At 36.2% G+C, this 14,078-nt stretch overlaps 1 protein-coding gene across 1 annotated transcript; it reads right to left on the reverse strand.

The window, feature by feature from the left end:
- Positions 1–263: 263 nt before the first annotated feature.
- Positions 264–13,293, reverse strand: sparc (secreted protein, acidic, cysteine-rich (osteonectin)). Its single transcript, XM_077733300.1, has 10 exons — positions 13,156–13,293; positions 9,826–9,892; positions 8,771–8,875; positions 6,104–6,209; positions 5,214–5,335; positions 4,663–4,783; positions 3,773–3,906; positions 2,541–2,689; positions 1,632–1,780; positions 264–774 (listed from the first exon to the last, which is right to left on the reverse strand). Exons 2-10 carry the CDS (start codon positions 9,880–9,882, stop codon positions 746–748), a joined length of 972 nt encoding a protein of 323 aa, XP_077589426.1. The 5' UTR covers positions 9,883–9,892; positions 13,156–13,293; the 3' UTR covers positions 264–745.
- Between the last annotated feature and the right edge of the window lie 785 nt (positions 13,294–14,078).

A 14,078-nucleotide genomic window follows, 5' to 3' on the forward strand; every position in this document is an offset into this window, starting at 1 on the left:
CGTGGGGGGGGGGGGGGGGGGTGCTGGAGCTTATCCCAGCCATCTATGGGCGACACCCTGAATCGGTGGGCCATTCGCCGGGCTCACACTCATACTTAGTGGCAATTTGTGTCGTATATTTTATATTATATTGCCTTTTTAATTCAAATCTTTTGTAACGAAATTACTAATACAATTGGAAATCAATAATACACTTGCCTAGCTACATCATAATAACCGTCCAACTCCAATGTGTATTTTGATGAGACAAAAGACGCAGACGATTGATCGTTAAATCGATTTTATTGGATTTCATCAAGGAAGCTTCGCTGCTCTTGTCAGTCTTGACATTTTGGAGAGAAAAAAACTCAGCCTGCAAGACATTCCCCTGCTTCAACATGCCCATTTTTATCGTTTTTTAAAAAAAATGTTCTGAGTGAGCAAGGGCAGTAGTGAAGCACAACCACTAAAGAAACAAAGCGTGCAATACAAAGCTAGCAAAAAAAGAACCAATATTTCCAAATTTTATTCATTTTGGAGGACTTGTTTGCCAGATTAAAGTCCTCAAACATCAATTTAAATATGAAAAAAAAACATTTACATCAGAAGTCTTAGGTTTGATATTAGGGAATGTTAGTTTTACTAGTGGTATAAGCAGCAAAGTTTGTTACGTGAAAATCTAAATTAAAAAAGCAATTAGCACCAAAAATGAAGCTGCGAGCACCTTGTGTACGCGAAGGAGCGACCAATCGTGCCTCGCCTCTGCTTAGATGAGGAGGTCAGTATCCACGTCCTCTGGAAATACACAAAAAAATGTATTCATTAGCAATGGCTGACGTTGATGGAGTTGCTCTCAAAATGAGCGCTTCTGACATTGAGAGCACTGTAACTTTGCTGTAATAACGTGATTGACATTTAATTCCTTCACTGCTATTGGCAGTCAAAGCTGTCCAAAGGAATTGGACTGGGGGGGATGGCATCTATCCAATAATTAACATTATAATGAATAATAACAATAGTATCACAAATACAACAGAAAAAAAATATATTTTTATTTGAAAAAAAATCTTAAGATAAAAATAGATAAATACGGAGAATTAGAAGAAAAGGGGACATTTATTTAAATTTAAAAGAATTAAAAGGTTATAAAAAATTGAAATATTTTCACAATACAAAAAATAAAGTAAATGCAGGGAAATACTAATATATATTTTTGTTCCACAAAGAGGGTTTTTTTTTTCCAAAATGATTTATGACAGGCAAAAAAAATATGATGAATGATTTATGATGGGCAAAAATTGTTTATCTTTTTTTGTCCAAAACGATTTATTTAGGTCAGAAGTGGATCATGTGTGTGTCCAAAAGATTGGTCAAAAAGATTTTTTGGGTCAAAAAAACATCTCAAAATAGTTCAAAGATTACTTTTCTTCATTAAATGTTTACCTGGGGTCAAAATTGGAGTGAATTGTTAATGATCAGAATCTTATTTTTTCATATTAATTGCTTATTGACCCAACTGATGGCAAAAGGCGTCCATCTCATTTGGACTGTCAGCTTAAACGGATCGGGATGTATTTGAAGGAGTTGGATGTGAACTTGTTGGTTGTTTGGGGCAGAGAAAAAGGAATGGAGGAAAGTAGTAGTCTACTCACGCTCCTTGATGCCGAAGCAGGCAGCCCATTCCTCCAGGGCAATGTACTTATCGGCATCTGCGTCGCATTCCTCAAAGAAGCGGGTGGTGCAGTGCTCCATGGGAATAAGTGGGGCACGCAGGGGGGACAGCTCGGTGTGTGTCAGGTAGCTGGCGAGCAGAAAAATAATGCGCTGCGGTCATCCGTCCAAAAAAGACATTTCCACGCTGGTCATTTTTTCGGGCATTACATAACATCATATTTTCCGTTCTTTCATTAGATGTTTTGCTTGTTTTTTTTCTGTTTGATTGGCCTTTCTTATTGGTTAACTTTTCTTGTAAAAAAAATAGTGTTTTTCTTCTTACCTTTTAGATTTTTTATATGTTTTTTTTTCTCTGATTAGATTTTTAGATTTTTGTTATGATGTATTTATATATTTAGTATTTTTACATGATTTAATTTGTTTATTAATTTCACTGCATGGTATTTTATTTTATGTCATGCTTTAAATTTTACTGTTGGTAAGTCTTTATTTTTTTAAATGTTATGGACTTTTTCACTTCTTTTCTTGTTTGAATTATTTCTCATGATTCATAATTTGCATTGATTCTCTTATTTCATGTGACATATTTTTCTTTGTTTATTATCGTATTTTTATTTCTATTTTACTACATTATATTTTCTTATCTTTTATCATATTTGTATTGTTTAGGTCTTAATACACCAAATTTTCAGTTTTCTTTTCAGGTTGTAATTATTGCTATAGATTTTTAAATCATATGATTTGGTTTTTATTGATATTTTCATCAATCCGTATGGCCAACGAAGCAAGCAGACTTGATTAAAGCTTATATTTTGGGTAATTAAATTTAAATGGTTTTTGAATTGTGTCAATCCCTGGAATAAAGGGAGGGTGGGGTGCGTGCATACCCGTCGGCGGGGTGCTGGTCCAGTTGCTTGAACTGCCAGTGCACAGGGAAGATATACATGTTGTAGTTCTTGACAAAGTCATGAGCCAGCAGGTCCAGGGTGTGTTCTCCCGCCTTCAGCCTTTTCTCGTTCTCGTAGATCTTCTTCACCTGCAATGCCCACATGTTAACTCTTTATCTAATGTAGAGGGTGATAGATCAACCACATTTGCTAAAAAAAAAAAAAAAAAAATCCACACTTTTGACATTATGTCTATAGCATTATTGCTGTAATGCTATCCAGGACCAAAGATGTAAAAATTAAATACAAATAAAGTCAAAATAAAATGGATTATGAATACAAAAAATAAGAAATGAGTTTAAAAAAATAAATATGGCAAAATATATAGATGACATGATTCATTTTTGGTCCAACATTTAAGTTTCGGTTTTGGGGGGAAAAAAATGGTTACGTTTTTTTTTGATTAAAAGTTGTTTCACTTAAAATTTAAGGTGATACATTTAGCGTTAGATTTTTTTAGATTTTGGTAAGAATTTGATAACTAGGGACCTAAAAGGGTTGTAATACCTAAAGGTTCATATTTGGCTAAAATTGTTCATCTTGGGTCCAAAAATTGTTACATTTTGGTCAAAAATAGTTACATTTTTGGTCAAAAATAGTTATATTTTTGGTCAAAAATTGTTACACTTTGGTCAAAAATAGTTACATTTTGGTCGAAAATTGTTACATTTTGGTCAAACATTGTAAATCTTTGGTTACTGATGACCGAATATCTGATTTTTTTTTTAATGATTAGATTTTTGGTCTGGAATAATTGGGTCATTTTTAGCTTTCAAATTTTAAATGTTTGATCTGAAGCAAGAAAAAAGAAAGTTATTTTCTGTCTTCAGTTTTATTTAAAGTTGGAATGTTTTTTTATTTATTTGATCATGATTATTATTATTTTAATTCAAAATGCTCAATTTTTGTTAACAATTGTTCTATTGTGGTCAACCATGGTGAATCAGGTCAGACTGTGTCTAAATGAAACATGAAGCTTGAAAATAGTGTGTTGTGGCTGCCTCAGTTGAAAAGCAAAGCCCTCCTCCTTTTTTCACAAAGCCCATTTTTCCTCCCCACGTCGCTTGTGCTTGCCAAAAGTACGATTACAAAGCAGTCACTGAGAGCCGAGTGTCAGGTTTAACATCTCTTCTTCCCCCTTCCAACGAATCGGTTACACTGGCCAAACTCACCCTCACTTTCTGCTTCTCGGTCAACAGGTTGTTGTCCTCGTCGCGCTCGTACAAAGTCACCAGGACATTCTTTAGCCAGTCCCTCATGCGCAGGGGAAACTGCGTCAGCTCATTGTCCAAGCATGGCTCAATGTCTGCAAACAAATAAATACCACATACTCGTGTGAGCAAATCTACACAATCATACCCCTACTTACGAATGCCTCTAGGTACGAAAGTTTCAGGTTACGAAATATTTGATATGCAAATAAATGACTGGAGATACGAAAAAGATCCAAGTTACCCGATCCCCAAAAAGTAAATGCATTTCCTTATCCACTATTTTATTCTGAATTCCCCTTATTAAGCGAGTAAAAACTGTACAAATGCAATGTGGTACATATCTTCACACACACAAATAGGGCACACATAAAAGTCTAAAATGTACTACAATTTGGACAGCTTTCATTAGCTAACTCTCATTTTTTGTGTATCCTTAGATCTTTTATACAAAATTAGGGCAATTTTAAAGGGTTTAGTTGGTAATTGTGTGAGGACCGTGGAACGAATGAGAGAATTTAGATATAAAGTCCACCTGTACTTACGAAATTTTCAAGTCACGAAAAAAGTCTTGGAACCAATTAATTTCATAAGTAGAGGTACGACCGTACCGTATTAATTGATAACCAAATGGAAAGGCATTTATTTTGAGTCATTAGCCACTTAAAGCTAGTCTTAAATTGTCCAAATCTTACTTCTTAGTCCCTTTAGATTTTTACTTTCCTATTAAAAAACATAGGTGGAAACAGTTACTGAAGTCAAAGGGCACACTTTTACTTTTGCGGGCAAAAATAAAAGTGGCAGTAAGGATTTGGTTCCTGTGCCGCAAGCAAATTGGACTTGAATTTGACCTTTGCAAGGGCCGATGTAGTCCAGGTGTAGCTTGTGGCCCTTCTTAGTACCCTCCAAGGCGCACTTGGTGGCAAAGAAGTGACAGGTAGTGTCATAGGTCTTGTTGTCAGTGCCGCAAACCTGAAAAAGCCATAATCAGGCATTAAGGGAAGTCAAAAAGCACCAATGACTAAAACTGGTGTGAAACTGGTGGCATGTATTAAAAAAAAAGTATTCTAAAAGTTAAAAAAAATAAATGTCAAACCTACCCAACTGTTAACTACTGCTAACAGTTAACTGCCTAACCCACGCCAGTATTTTTTGTGTATCCTTACATCTTTTATACAAAATTAGGGCAATTTTAAAGGGTTTAGTTGGTAATTGTGGGAGGACCGTGGAATATTTTTTGGCAAAAATGGCAAAATTCGCCGAACCCTAACCCTAGAAAAATTAATGGCTTTGACTAGAGACAAACTCATTTAAATTCACAGCAAAAGGATGCATGGACTCTATAATATTTGGACGTCCATTACCATCTTTAACACTTTGTTTAGAAGCAGGACCAACTCACGTGCTCAAATGCTCCCTCGGCGGGCGAGCAAGTGGACGGGTCCTGACACACGCACACCGGGGTGTTGGTGTCATCCACCTCGCACACTTTGCCCTTTTTGCACTGGTGCTGCAGACAGGGGTCTAAACAAAAAAAAAAACATTCAAAATGTATTAATATTTCAAGAAAAAAAATGTCAACAGCAACAAATATGGTCGTTAGGCAAATAGTAAAGTAGTAGTACATAAAAGAGTTATAGAAACAGAAAGTGTTGTCATACATAGGGGCAATTTAGAGTTTTTAACCAGCCTACCATGTATGTTTTTAAATTTATCCGGACGAAACCCACGCAAGCTCCATATTTTCAGAGAGTACCCGAAATATTCAGAATTTTATTAGCACACATTTCAGAAGTACTAACTTAAAGACTGAAATCTACTCAAATACATTTTATAGGTAATCAAAATAGACTTTATTTGATTGAAATAGCCTCAATAGTCTTAAATCTAATTAGGATTTAAATATTTCTAACCTAAATTCAAATTTTAAAATAAAAAAGCAGCCTTAGTCATTTTAAATTGATTCAAATACTCTCTAAACGCTACCTAAAGACTCTGAAATCTATTGAAATACTCCATAAACATCATTTCAAGTTTCATTTGAAACAATATAACAGCTGAGTCAGTAAAGTTATATTTTGTCACAATGATCATATCACACATGACTAACTGCCTGAAAAGTTGGTCATTGGCTTGCAACACAACACTAAAACCAATTGAGACCATTTATAAGCAGGCTTTGAAATTTTTGTCAGAGAACACAAAAAAAAAATAAATAAATACAAACGCCTGAACTGGAACTATATAGTGTTAAATATGCAGATTCCACCTTAGTTTTTTTTTTCCCCTCACCCTCAGTGACGTCATCCTCTTCCACCTCAATGGCCTCGTCAAAGTCGTCAGTCTCCACCTGCACTGGATTGGATCCCACTTCAATCTGCTTCTCCTCCTCATCCTCCTGCAAGGCCCCAAAGTTTTAAAACGTGAAAGGTTAAGTGGCCTTCAAAAATACTTGGATCGACCTCTAAAATGACCAAATATATACTTACAAGAGAAGTTTAAATATAAATATATATACATATATGTATGTATGTATATATACATATATGTATGTATGTATGTATATATACATATATGTATGTATGTATATATACATATATGTATGTATGTATGTATATATACATACATGTATGTATGTATATATACATATATGTATGTATGTATGTATATATACATATATGTATGTATGTATGTATGTATGTATATATACATATATGTATGTATGTATGTATATATACATATATGTATGTATGTATGTATATATACATATATGTATGTATGTATATATACATATATGTATGTATGTATATATATATATATATATATATATATATATATATATATATATATATATATATATATATATATATATATATATATATATATATATATATATATATATATACAATCTCCCATTTTCTAAGCCACTTTATCCTCATTAGGGTCGTGGGGGTGCTGGAGCCTACCCCAGCTGACTCCGGTCCAGACGTGGGGGACACCTTGAATCGGTGGCCAGCCAATCGCAGGCCAAACACCTCGGGGGAATTTAGAGTGTAAATCAGCCTAACATGCATGTTTTTGGAATGCGGGAGGAAACCGGAGTGCCCGGAGGAGAGCCACACAGGCCCGGGAAAAACATGCAATCTCCACACTGGTGGATGTGACCTGGATTTGAACCAAGGACCCGAGAGTTGTGAGGCCGACGTGCGAACTACACAAAATGTAATCTAAATCTCTACACAGCTACTCAAGTACTATCCAAAAGTGACCTAAACAGTCCAAAATCTATTGAAATACTTTAGAAAAGTAACTAAATACTTCTCTGACCTACTATACAGCAAGTAATATAAAAAAGTGACCTAAAGAGTCCAAAATGTATTGAAATACTTTAGAAAAGTAACTAACTACTTCTCTAACCAACCATACAGAAGCGAACGCGTTAACTTTTTTGGGACTTGATGCAAGTTTTTTTATTTGCCAGGGTGGAGGCCCCGAAGTCTCTTTGGCCCGGCTCCAGCATGTTCCGCGCCTAAGAAAGATGCGGGCTGGTTGGCGCAAGGTCGTCTTTTTCCAGCTGCGGTCTCAGCGGCTTCCGGAACATTCCGTCCGGCCGAGTGGGAAAAAAACTTCCTGCCGTTTTATTTTTTTATTAAGTGGCGGTCTCATGACATCATCGGGAGCAGCTGCTTTTGCCTCATTTCAACATCAACATATGGAAAAATGTGATGGAGGGAACCCAGACTGCCACACTATTCAAAAAATAAAACAAATCTATGGCAGGCCAGGCGACCAAGTGGTTAGCATGTCGGCCTCACAGTTCTAGGGTCGAGGGTTTGATCCCTGGCGATCTACAGCTGCTCCGGTTTCCTCCCACATTTCATGTGTGCCCCGCGATTGGTTGCCTGCTTTCCATTGTTGGCTGGGATAGGCTAGGCACCTCCCACAACCCTTGCGAAGATAAGCGATTCAGAAAATGACTGGAAAAAATGAATGACTGAATGAATAAACACAACTGTGCGAAATTGAACTAATCACCCCCCCCCCCCCCCAAAAAAAAAACAAAAAAAGCAAACAAAGTAGAAAAAAAGAAAAAATACAATACTTGGCAGTACATTGAGCCTGTTCATGCGCAAAACTCTGAAAATTAAAGTTTAGGAAAAACAGCAGTTTTGGTAAAAGAAATGCAAAGTGCAAATTTTTGGTTGGGGAGTGTAGTGGGGTGTTGACATTGAAAAGAAGCAGCAAAAAACTGGTGGAAAAGTGAAAACATTAAAAAAATGTGTCCCCAAAAGTTACACAAAAAAACAAAATAAACATTGAAAACAAATATGGAAAAATTAAGGAATGCGATTTTTATCCATTTCTTTTCAACCTCTAAAAAAACTCTAAAAGGATGTACGATAATAAAAGCTGAAAATATAAAAATACGAAAAATAAAAGGCAAAAACAAAGTTTCCCAAAACGTAAAGAATGTGAAAAACAGCTAAAACCTTAGTTTAAAAAATGCTAAAATATTTTATTGTAAAAAAACCTGCAAAAAATAAATTGAAGTAACGCAAAAATCTTTAAATGAAAAAGCAAAAACTACACAGTTAAAATAAACAGCAAAAAAGCAGATAACAAAAAGAAAAAAATGGAAAAACATTTTAAAATAACGCAATAAATATTAAGACGGAATTAAACTCAAAACCACGACAAATGTCTGAATGATGTACTACTTTTTTTGTGATCACTTAAAATCACAAAAATCTAAACCAAAGTAGCCTTCCTACATTGTGGCGCCAATCAAAGCGCCATCTTGTCTTCTGGCTTCCATCCAAGAGAAACATGAAAAATGTTTCCCGCAGCTCGCACGGATGATTTCAAAGATTGTCTTCAAAGACTCAATTGACCCCCCCCAAATCCAGATTTGGTCCACAATCTGGGATATAATCTCACGTCTCAACGTTTTCGACTCACCAGGATGACGGAATCCTCCATGGCGGGCTCGTCCACCACCAGTTCCTCGTCCATCGCTGGCTCTTCTTCTGCCACAAGTGCCTCGTCCATTGGCTTCTCCTCAGTCTGATCAACAAGAAGTGGAAGAAATATAAACTGGGAAAGCAGAGGAACTGAAACTGAAACTCATTAAGGGTGCTTAGATGCCAATCAAAAAGGATTGGACATCAAAACTACGTTAAAGGCTAAAAGATCTGATTAAAAAAAGCCCCATTCATTTCCAAATGCGAAATCAGATCAAATTGAAATTTTCAATAGTCTACTTTTCATGGAAAATGGAGTGTTCTTACTTTTCTATTTTTCTTCAAGCAGTGAATATTCTTTACATCGTTTACATTTCTAAAAGAAAAATTGCTTTGGATGATTTTTTAAAAGAATGGAAAGTATATTCCATTTTAATTACTTTTAGTTTTTTATTTTAGAAAAGACAACTACATTTCTTTAAATGATATTTATTTGGGAGGAAACGAATATTCCTTAGTTCATTTTCTGTTGTTGTACGAAAACAGATTTATTTGTGTGATTTTTTTCAAAGGGGAGAGAAAAATATTCTCATTTAATTAAAAATCTATTTTATCAATTGTATTAAAGAAAAAAAGTTTAAAAAATATATATATATATATATGTATATATTTTTTTCTTTTATATAATTAATAAAATAGATTTTAGAAGAAATATATTCTATTCCATATTTTTTTGCTCTTGATTTAAAAAAGAAAAATACTGTGTCCTTTTCTCAGTTTTAGTTGTCAAACACTAAATATTATTTCTTCATTTTTTTTAATTTGTAAAACAATAAATAGAAATATATTCTAATTGATTTTAAATTGGGGGTAAAAAAAAAACTTGAGCTATATCTACTTTTATGGACCATGAAAAGATGAGGTGGCAAGCCATATTTAGCCCCAGGCCATGGGTTTGACACCTGCTCACAACGATGACGGAAAGATCTCAAGAGTTTTCCTAGGACTTTTTCAGGTGCATAGCGATTGGTCATTGAATCATAGCAGACTTACAGGAGCGGCCGCCACGTGCCCAGCCAGGCAAAACAGGAAGATGATCCACACCCTCATCTTTAAGCGTCTGTGGAAAAGAAAATAAGAAAAGATCTTCAAACTGTCTTTTGTCCTTTTGTATGTCTTTTTTTTATGGAGAAAAACTAAATTTGTGGTTGTCCGTCTCCTTATGCCCTGCGATTGGCTGGCCACCAATTCAGGATGTACCCCGCCTCCGGACCGGAATCAGTTGGGATAGTCTCCGGCACCCCAAGCGACCTGAATGATTCTACTCTTGACTTGAATTTTTCAGTGTACATTCTGGATTGAGAAATGCCCTATTTTCCCAACACGTTGAGCTCAGCCAAATAAGGTAAAATACAGTCAAACAAATGCATGTTTGGAGATTTTTTGCACTTTAGAATAACACATAAACCTTCCTGAGGGACAAACATTCTGCAAGAGCTTCCACTGCTGTGAAACAGCGTCTCCCAACAAAAGAACAATCACACAATTTGACAATTACTCTTTTGTTCAGCTCGTGTCTTGAACACGTCAGAAGAATGCCGGAAAGTTTGATCCCGGCTCAGTTTTCAATTCCATACTAAATACAATACACCATACCATTCAACTCAAAATGAACAAGAAGTAATCCAAAATGTTATCCTGTAATAACCATAAATAACGAAAAAATATTCAGAAAATAACTCAAATCTACAGATATACACTTGGAAATGTCCCACAATCCAAAGGAAGTGACCCAGTATGTACAAGAAGGGAATTAAAAAAATGCTCTAAAACTCACTCTGCCATTGACAAAGATAGACATTCAATTGATATAAAGTGACATAACTAGATGTCAATTTTTGATACAATTTATTGCGCCAAATGTCTAATCCTTCTTGATTTGGGTTGAATAAATATTTGTTCAAGAATCAAGAGTGAAGGATGTGATGACTATCCTCATCAATGGTGTACTTCTTATCCTCACGAGAATCACAGGGGTGCTGGAGCCTATCCCAGCTGACTTCAGGCCAAAGGCGGGGCGACAACCTGAGTCAGTGGCCAGCCAATCACAGGCCACGAGGAGATGTACAACCATTCACGCTCACACTCATACCTAGGGGCAATTTAGAGCGTCCAATCAGCCTACCATGCATGTCTTTGGAATGTGGGAGGAAACCAGAGTACCCGGAGAAAACCCACACAAGCCCAGGGAAAACATGCAAACTACACACTGGTATGTTAGACTAAATTCTCAATTTCAGAACTGTGAGCTGGATGTGCTAACCACTATAAAAAGTACTGAAAAATTAAGATTACTCCGTGACCTCCGTGAGCTAAAAAAAAAATGCTATTAAATATCGTATCTGCATATAAGATTTTGGTATCAATATGTGGATAAATTCAGGAGAAGGCTTTTCAAAATCAACCACTGGAAAGTTCTCCATCTGATCCGTTCCTGTTTCTGTCCTACAATTGTCCAAAATGTCCTCATGCTTGCACGTTTGTTTGTTTGTTTGTTTGTCAATGGAAAGTTCCAGAGGGGTAATAAAGCGGCATCTCTTCTCTTCCAAAAATAACAACAAGTCAACATCGTAGGGAAAAGTTGCTTGACTTGGAGGTAAAGGAGGTGACGCAAGAGCCAAACAAAGTGTTTTATTTGGAAAAGTCCCAATTTGCGCTCATAAAGTCGCTCTGTACCTTTAGTTATGGCCACATGGGCAGGAAAAGTACAGAAATGACAGCAATAGAGGTCAAAATTGACTGATTTTGACATTTGAACCAATCAAAATGATTAATTATTATAATAATTATAATTATTATATATTGTGGTTTCAAATTGTGACTGTTACAGGAGAAAAAATGGTTATTGTATGGTCAGTGATGGTTTATCTTCGTTGCAAATGGAGAATTTTAGGGTGAAACAAACGATTATTTTTTCTTCTTGAAAGATTCAGTTTTTGGGCTAATATGGTTAGTTTTGGGTAAAACATGCTGAATACTAGGGGAAAATGTTTTGTCGGATCCATTTAATTTTGAGTAAAAAAATAATAATTTTTGGTCGAAATATGTTAATGTTAAAAAATTGGTTTCATTTGTTGTCTGAAAGGAATCATTTTCACTTTTAAATTTTAATTTTTAAGATTTTAAGATTCTTAGATGTAGCTTAAACATGGCAAATGTTAGGGTGAAAACGTTTTTTGGTCTGAACTATTAAAGAGTAAAAAAAAGTGTTGGTTAAAATATGTTAACGTTCAGATCAAAAAAAGTTTTGTAATTGATAAAAAAAAAAGTGGTTAATTTAAGGTCCAAATTGAATAAATGTCTTCTGTCATTTAAAAAAAATATTTTGGTCTAAAATGGTCAATGTTTGGTTTGGTGTTGGAGGGAGCTATTTTTTTTTTTTTTTACCAAAAAGCCCAACCTTTTTGGTTAAAAAAATAGTTCGATATTGGTCAAAAAATGTTCAACTATGGTAAAAAAAATGTTAGATTATGGTAAAAATGTGTTTGATTATGGTAAAAAAAATTTGATTATGGTAAAAATGTATTTGATTATAGAAAAAAAATGATTTTGGCCAAACAAGATAAATGTTTATTTTGACCCGAATGTAAGAAATTTCAGTCCAAAATATTAAACTTTTTGGTCAAAATGTGTTCATGTTTGGAGTAAAAATGGTTAATTTGAGGTCTATTGGGGGGGGGGGGGGGGGGGGGGTTACATTGTGTAGTGCCACCAATGGCATCCAACGAGTGAACAAGATAAACAAAATATACTCCACTAGTATGAAAATGAAATTTACCGCAACACAACTCATTTCTGTTGACCTGCAGTAGTGCTAAAAATATAAATCAACAAATAAAAATTCAACTTAATACTACTAAGTGATCAACTTTTCCAATCAAATCTCATATACATTGAATCTTTTCCACAATTTTGCCAACTCTAAATCCCGGTTGAAACAAAGTAGCATTTGATTTAAAATCTTTTGCAGGGATTATTTTTCAAGCCGTTGACGTCATTTTGCGAGCGCTGCTCACAAAAAGTCGCCATGACAACGTGCATTCCTGAGACTCAAAGTGAAGACTAACAGCGAACTGTGATCAACTAGTCTTTTCTTGACATTCCAAGTCAAACAGACGCGACCCCCTCCCCCCCGGAATCCCCCTCCTCGCTCTCTTTGCCGATGTGGCAAACAATTCTCAGCCGGCCACAATTTTTTCTCAAAAGTCTCAACTTAACTCAGTGATAAACTTCCACTTTGCTGTTTTTGGAAGTGAAAAGACAAAAAACAAAAGAATGCAAAACAGGCTGCAAATTTGTTGTTGTTGTTGTTTTTTACTTTACCTTACAGAAGCAGTGGACAAGTCAGTGTAGGTGTGCCTAGATGGTCTTTGAAGACTTGTGAGGGCTTCCTTCCCACTCTAGATGTGGAGCGAGTGCGGTGGGACGGATGGGACCCGAGTCTAGGACGCCTCCCTGTCCTGAACCCGCCCCAGCCCAACCCGCCCCTCAGGCTTTTTTTTCCTCCAACCCACCGCAATTGAGCTGCATGCTCTTGTTGACACTGAAATCCGAGGTTCTGCCAAAAGAACATCCATGTTATTCATCTACACTCTATGATTATTGCGAATGTGGCAATGCTTTGCAAAGCTGTCTCTCTCATTTTCTGAACCACTTTATTCTCCCTAGGGTAGCGGGGGGGTGCTGGAGCCTATCTCAGCTGACTTTGGGCCACAGGCGGGGGGCACCCTGAATTGGTGGCCATCCAATCGCTGGGGACAAGGAGACAAACGACCATTCACGGTCACACTCATGCCTATGGGCAATTTAGTGTCCAATCCGCTGCTTTGCAATGCTAAAACACATAATATTGGTTTCTGCGTCCACTATTTCAGTCCCAATAAATTGGATTAATGAGCATTCACCGCCTGTCTTCCTAGTTCAGTAGGGCCGCGGGGGGTGCTGAAGCCTATCCCATCTGACTTTAGGGGATACCCTGCGATTGGCTGGCCACCAATTCACGGTGTCTCCCACCTCTGGCCCGGAGTCAATTGGCTCCAGCACCCATTGAGACCATAGTGAGGATAAAGCGGTTCAGAAAATGTGATGAGATGAGATCAAACCAATGGCTACTTGTCTACTGAGACTTTTCCATTGAGGCATACGCCCTCAGACATCGTTTTTTTAAGAATGATGATGGTATTGTTCCATAATTTAATTTTTTGGGTACCATTTCTATAGTTATGGATCTATGTGAGTCTTGATAG

The sequence above is a fragment of the Stigmatopora nigra genome, chromosome 14 (assembly GCF_051989575.1).
Source record: "Stigmatopora nigra isolate UIUO_SnigA chromosome 14, RoL_Snig_1.1, whole genome shotgun sequence".
Lineage (NCBI taxonomy): Eukaryota > Metazoa > Chordata > Actinopteri > Syngnathiformes > Syngnathidae > Stigmatopora > Stigmatopora nigra.